Source organism: Manihot esculenta, chromosome 5 (assembly GCF_001659605.2).
Source record: "Manihot esculenta cultivar AM560-2 chromosome 5, M.esculenta_v8, whole genome shotgun sequence".
Taxonomy (NCBI): Eukaryota; Viridiplantae; Streptophyta; class Magnoliopsida; order Malpighiales; family Euphorbiaceae; genus Manihot; species Manihot esculenta.
Window position 1 is genome coordinate 6,827,187 of NC_035165.2, and position 6,884 is coordinate 6,834,070.

The following is a 6,884-nucleotide window of genomic DNA, read 5'->3' on the forward strand; positions in this document are numbered from 1 at the left end:
AACATCTGATGTGGGTTTGGGCCAAGATGCCAAGTTAAACAAGGATTTATTGAATTCGCCCGTTGCAGATGGGCTCGGATTCAAGAATTTACCCAACAAGCCATTAAGCAAATCTTGTTTTTCTCAACTCGCACAAATCCGAAAACCCAACGGATAAATGAACTTTAGGTTGAAATTCGCTTCAGCTTGGTTAACCCAAATCGGTTGGACGCAAAAATTTAAACTCAATTTTTTTTTTCCGGACCAAAAACTTTGAATATGTAGTTTATAAAATAATATATATAATATAAATATATATCAATTTTCCATTAATTTAATTAAAAAATACTTTTAATAAAATATTTTTTTATAATTTATGAGGTTTGAGCATTCAAAAAGTTTAATAAATATTTTATATTTATTGGACAAAAAGAAAATTAAGTAATTTTTTAAGAAAAATGAGTGTATATATTTTTAAAAAATAGATTATTTTATAATTTTAGAAATTTTGCTAACACCATTATATATAACTTTATTCATATATTTTACATAACTAATTAATAATGAAATTAATTTTTTTAAAAATATTTTGCAAAATATTTTGCAAAATAGAGGAGAAAAAATAATTACGATTAAATTATAATGATTTTCTTATATTTATTAAATAATTAATAACTAATAGAACTGATAATATTATCGAACATGATGTCTATTAATTATTTAGTGATAGATTATACATATTTAAATGTACGTATTAAAATTTATTACACACCCATATATTGAATTAATAAAATATTATTTATTTAAATTTAGATTTGATATATATCAAAAGGAGTAACAATGTTGATACGGGTTTTTCTTCTTGTGAAAGTTTGGTACCAAATGGACAAATTGTAGGTGAGCGGCTATTGCTTGCTCTTTCTTTCAACAAAGTGCATAAGTACATATGACTTGTTTAAAGAGGCACATAATTTATTATTTGGCTGACGAAAATTCAAAACCAGCGGCTAAAAATTTATATACAGTGGGCTGTGGGCTGATGATGTATAAAGCAAATGCTTGACTGTGATTTCTCATCTAATATCACAAAATAATAATAATAATACTAATGAATCAATAACTCAGCTTGAAAAGGGAAAGCCAAAAAAAAAACAATATGAAAAATAATTAATTTTAATAATTTTACTCATGTAGTATTAAAATTTAAATTAATAACAATATTCTATTATTAACGTATCCGATTTTAAAAAAAAATTATACGCTAAATATATAATTCAACACTATAACTTTTAAAATCATATAATAAATTAAGTACGATAGTTGAATATTTCATTTAGATAATTTATTATTATGCTATCAATCGCTGTTGTTGATGATTAAATTTTTGCAGTTGAAGATCACATATGATGCTTTGAGATCCATAAAAAATAGAATTTACAATGGTTGGATAAGTTTAATCTGAAAGGAGGATCCCTTCTCCTTTTATTATTTTTCTTTGTCTGCTAGTAGCATCTAACGGCCTTACTGCTATTAGAGCACCTGTCTCTGTCATACGGATACGGACATATAAAAATATCAGACGTCTGCTACATGCGTAACGGTCATTTAATTCCTCCTTGACACGCGTGTAAGCAGATTTGCTGGATGGATGGGCCGGTTATCCCATCTCCTGATAAATCTCAGAACTGAGCTGGGTTTGAGAAGATTGAGGTCCAAGGGAGACCCGACCTCAATGTCGGGTGGTCTAGGCCGGCTCATTGAGGGGCTTTTTGATCCACAGATCAGAGTTGTCATTATGGATCTGGCCTTGTATCGGGGTAGTAAAACTCAACGGCCATCAACATAATTAATTAAGTTTGATTCTCAATATTATCTTTTAAATAATATATATAGACATGCAAAACGATTGTTAACATTTACAAAATTATTAAAGTTCATAATTTTTATTATTTGTAGAAAATGTTAATATATGAAAAATAATATTACGTATGTAAGACAATGATTTCTTACATCTAGTTTATTATAGATTTAAGATATGATATATGATTTTATTTTAACTTTCATAAATTCGATCTACGTACAATGGTTATTTGATAAAAAACAAAAGTTAAAAACAAAATTTCACATGCAAAGGAAAATACTTATCCATTGACTGTGAAATAAATATTTTGGATATTTATTTAATAATTTAATATAATTTATTAATTAAAATTAACAGTGTGATCAGTTGGTTGATTAAAATACATAAATATGACTTTTAAATAACTTTTTATTGAAAAATTCATATTTATAAAATTTAAATTTATAAAAATTAAGAATATGCATTGTTTTATTATATTGAAATAATTAATTAAATCAAATTAATTTAAAATTTTAATTTCACTGTATATTTTTTGATTTAATTTTATTTTTTTAAAAATGTAATTATTTTGATAATATTATTTTTTAAAAAAATTAATTATTTTGATAATATAAAAAATTAAAATTTAATTAAAATTAAAATATTTTAATTAAATCATAAAATATTTAAAATAAAATATAAAAAATAATAAATTTAATCGATCAAATCGAATCGGATTGAATCAAGTATATATGGATTTGAAAAATAAAAATTTCATTCAACTTAATTTCTTTTAAAATGAGTATACTTTGCTACTTTGTTAATGAGTGACGGGTGAAATTATTATTTATTATTATTTTTATAATTATCTTAATAATTTTTAATTATTTAAGATTATCTTCATTGAATTAGTGAAAATAGGTTTTTTTAATAGAAGTGAAGAGGTCTCGCGTTTTTGTACATATCCTTGTTTTATTGTATAATTCATTCGTGAATTAGATTAAGTAAATTGTTTTTATATAAAAATTTACTTTTGAACAATTAATTATGCATGAAATGTAAATAAATACTTTACAAGAATAGTTTAACCTATAATTGATTATTACAAATAAAATTTTATATAAAAAATGTGTATTTTAATAAAATAAAATTAATAAAAGCGCGCGTTTATGTAGATATAAGTGGTAATTTCTTAATCATGAACTATGTATATAAAATCAGAGGAGTTTTTTGTGTTTCGAATTTCCCTAAATTACCATCATATCCCTAAATTACCATCATATCCCTTTATCGGTTTCCTGTAGCCTGCTGTACATGTCAACGTTGAGTCTCTATCCATTGTGCTTTCGAGGGTATTTTAGTCAAACCATAACAACCGTTTATACTACCGGACAAGGCAATTTCCATTTTCCATAATCCACACAAAACGACAAGCATTTAGCTTGGAAGTTGGTTTCTCAAAGTTAGCCAATTCCCGAAGCCTCTTGGGCGCAACGCGTCATTTCAAGAAAGGGATAGGGACATTTTGGGAAAATAAACTGGGGCCTATATCATTACCCTATCGTTATATGGCATTGAGTAACAAACACAGCGGACACAAATCCGGGTTCCTTCCTCAACACGTACCCAGAAGAGCAGATTATACACCTATTGCCACGTCGGATTAACACGTGGCAACTCATTCCCAACTCAGCTCATTAGCTTCAGTCGTCCTTAAAATGTCCACGCCCCCATCTTCTGTTTCTAATCCTCCTTTCACGCAAAAGCCAAATTTTCATAAGAGCAAAGCTCCAATTTCGTTCCCTGCCTTTCTCTAATTGGTTTCCAGTTTTTTGTTTTCCTCACCGGCGATCACCTTGCTGAAAATTTCAAGCTAATGGCCAGAGAAAGGGAGATCTCGATTATTTATCGTGGTTTGAACAGGAAAACGAAAGCGTGACGTTATCATGTCGTCGCGTATGTCGGAACTTTAATTGTATGTAGAAAACCTAAGCAAAAGCGACTTTACTTGGCAGAGTTTAGAAGTTATTCCATGCTTTCTCACGCAAATCAGAGGCAAAATAGAATATAATCGGAGGTATAGAGTACCTGTTTCAGCTTAAGAGTCTCGAATTTTGTTAAACGCACCTTACCGTGGTTGAAAGTCTGGATTTCTGTGTCCCTTCGATTTGTTCGTCTCATTTTGTGGGGTTATCAATGAGTTTGGTGCATCATTTGTGGTTGTTTAGATTGATATGTGAAGTTTAAACGTATAACTAACGTTTTGGATTCTCTTTTATGCAAGTGCATTTCTACTTTTCTCAATCTTTGTGCTGACGTTGGAAAAAAAATTGTACTGAAGGCGAAGAAATGAGAAAAATTAGTAAGTATAAAGACTATTGAGGTGTGGACCGTGTTGTAGTTGCAATTTAGGAACTAATGATCGTTGTCCAGTTTTATGAAAATGGACTAGTCCGTTGACGTCGACGGTGGATTGAAGACTGAAGCGTTTATCGTGTTCTTGAATCCTGACCATGCCTTTTCAAATGAAGATCCAGCCAATTGATTCACACTCCCCTGAAGAGCCAACTAGGTTGGAGCCAGGGAAGCCAGTGGTGAAATCGCGCCTCAAGCGGCTCTTTGAGCTTCAATTCCGGAAAAATTCCGTCGCTGAAAAGGCTGGCGTCGCTGATGAGTCGCACTTCCACGATGTCACTAAAGGCTCGACTGAGTTTGAGCCGAGCTCATTGTGCTTGTCTAAGATGGTACAGAACTTTATAGAGGAGAGCAACGAGAAGCCATCATCCGCCGTGGTAAAGTGTGGCCGCAATCGCTGCCACTGCTTCAATGTGAATTGTAATGACAGCTCGGAAGATGAATTCGATGGCTTTAGTGGTCTTGGCGACTCTAATTTTGTTTCATCTGGCGAAGGAATTGAAATTCTACAGGTAGAAAAATTTCGTGTCATCAGAAATGTCGACTGTTACTGTTTCTTCTTTTCTTTTCTTTTCTTTTCTTTTATATATGTTGGAGCATTTTTTGTAATACGTTTTCGTTTATGGCCAGGGTTTGGTCCCCTGTGTAAGTGTTACTGAGAGGAATTTGCTAGCAGACACCGCGAGGATCATCGATAAGAACAAGATCAGCAAGCGCAAAGATGATTTTTGCAGGAGGATTGTTACTGATGAATTGTTGGCTCTTGGATACGACGCTTCAATCTGCAAATCTCGTTGGGAAAAATCGTCCACTCATCCCGCCGGTACTTTTCTCACTTAAGCCGGGTACTATTAAAAATATCTGTCACGTTTGATCGCTGGAAGCAAGTATGAACCTAGAATTTAATCAAAGATCAAAAAGAGAAATAAACTCTTTTTTAGAAGATCGGAACTGGGGGGAATTGCTCAAGTTGCATCTTTCTATTCAGTGTAGTATTTTCTTTTTCCCTTCCTTTTTCTGGGGAAGAAGGGAGTAAGAGAGAACTCTTTGGAAATCTTCTCCTTGGATAATTACCTTATCAAATTTATAATTTTGAGAAAATCATTTTCCGCCGTTTGTTTCCTTATATCAACCTTTAATTTAATCCAAGGTATAAATGAAAATTTGGGAAACCTGAAAAATGGTATATTTGTTACGAATGCAGGTGAATATGAATACATTGACTTGGTCATCTCAGGCGAGAGATTGCTAATTGACATCGATTTCAGATCAGAATTTGAAATTGCTCGATCAACCAAGGCCTACAAATCTCTCCTTCTATCTCTACCCCACATCTATGTGGGCAAAACCGATCGTCTCCAGAAAATCATATCTGTCGTATCAAATGCAGCGAGGCAGAGCCTCAAGAAGAAGGGCATGCACATTCCACCCTGGAGAAAAGTCGAGTATGTCAAAGCTAAGTGGCTTTCTCCTTATACGCGAGCCATACCGACTCTTTCCTCACACCATCCTGAACCCAGACCTCAAAAGGACCAAATCTTGGTTCCAGTAGGGATGAACAATTTTGCACGGAGCGGCGACGAGAATAACTCTGTGGAGGATACCGAGTCGGGTGATCCTGTGTTTGCTTTGTCATCTGAGAGCTCTGTGGAAGAAGAGAACAAGACTGTGGTGAGAGAATGGAAACCACCTGAGATTAAGCGCAAGATTTTTCAGACGGGGGTTAAGATCGTGACCGGTTTGGCCTCGGTTATTGAAGACAACCCATGAAATTTTTGGTCTTTTTGCTTTCTAATTCAGAGATTCTCTTCTCCTCCTCTTTTTTGAATTTTGGAGATCAGATATCCTATGTCATATAACCAATCCAAATCCCCTTCTGGTTTTTGTGCAAGGGTCTGATTTACTAATATCAATAATACTCGTACTGTAAGAATAGCATACTGATAACGTAATTTCTTCTCCCTTTTTGGTTTTTGGGTTAATAACTGCCTACATTTTCTGTATTCAAGAATAGATGAGCTCAATTGATTCTACATTTTGTTCCAAGTCCATCTCTGGTACTTCTTTTCTTCTCTAACCCCCCCCCCCGGACCAAAAGAAAGAAATGTTTTATATTACTCCGTTACAGAGAATGATCTTGGAATCGGGGAAACGAAGAAAATAAACGAGAAAATGGTAAATTGTTTACTGTACGGAGTTTGTGTCTCTTACTCTTTTTTATTGAGATCCGGGTCTTTAGTCATTACTGTTGGTCCTTTTCTAATCTTTCACAGGTGGGAAGATAGGAGAAGAACGGAATTTGAAGACGAAGAGAGGACAGAGATTCGTGCAGTCTTGAGTGTGGGAGAGGTAATCGTAAACTCCAAGGACAAAGTGATTTTTAATTCTACACCAGGACTCCTCTATCCGCATCCTTATTTTCTTAACATATTTTTTGTTGCTCATCTAATGGCCTCCGAAAATGGATTTTATATTTGACGCTCGCAATCTGTGTTGAGATCTGGGCTTGAGTTACCTTGGCAAATGAGTGCAGCAGCCATTTTGACAGATTATCATATGGCTATTTGGCTCATCATCTAGAGTCTGTTGGGGCCTGGGGGTTGACCGACGAACACCCTCTTCAGCTCTTAGTGCTTTGAACGTTCCTGTT

The 6,884-nt window shown here is 33.3% G+C and overlaps 1 protein-coding gene across 1 annotated transcript; it reads left to right on the forward strand.

The window, feature by feature from the left end:
* Nucleotides 1–3,543: 3,543 nt before the first annotated feature.
* LOC110614378 lies at nucleotides 3,544–6,216 on the forward strand. Its single transcript, XM_021755897.2, has 3 exons — nucleotides 3,544–4,746; nucleotides 4,865–5,057; nucleotides 5,439–6,216. The coding sequence occupies exons 1-3, from the start codon at nucleotides 4,333–4,335 to the stop codon at nucleotides 6,002–6,004; spliced, it is 1,173 nt and encodes a 390-aa protein (XP_021611589.1). The 5' UTR covers nucleotides 3,544–4,332; the 3' UTR covers nucleotides 6,005–6,216.
* The last annotated feature ends 668 nt before the right edge of the window (nucleotides 6,217–6,884 follow it).

Excerpts from the sequence above, each read along its gene's own strand:
- LOC110614378 (XM_021755897.2), top strand. The coding sequence starts at position 4,333 with ATGCCTTTTCAAATGAAGATCCAGCCAATTGATTCACACTCCCCTGAA. Across the intron at positions 4,747-4,864 it reads AAGGAATTGAAATTCTACAG|GGTTTGGTCCCCTGTGTAAG; the intron begins GTAGAAAAATTT and ends GTTTATGGCCAG. Across the intron at positions 5,058-5,438 it reads ATCGTCCACTCATCCCGCCG|GTGAATATGAATACATTGAC; the intron begins GTACTTTTCTCA and ends TTACGAATGCAG.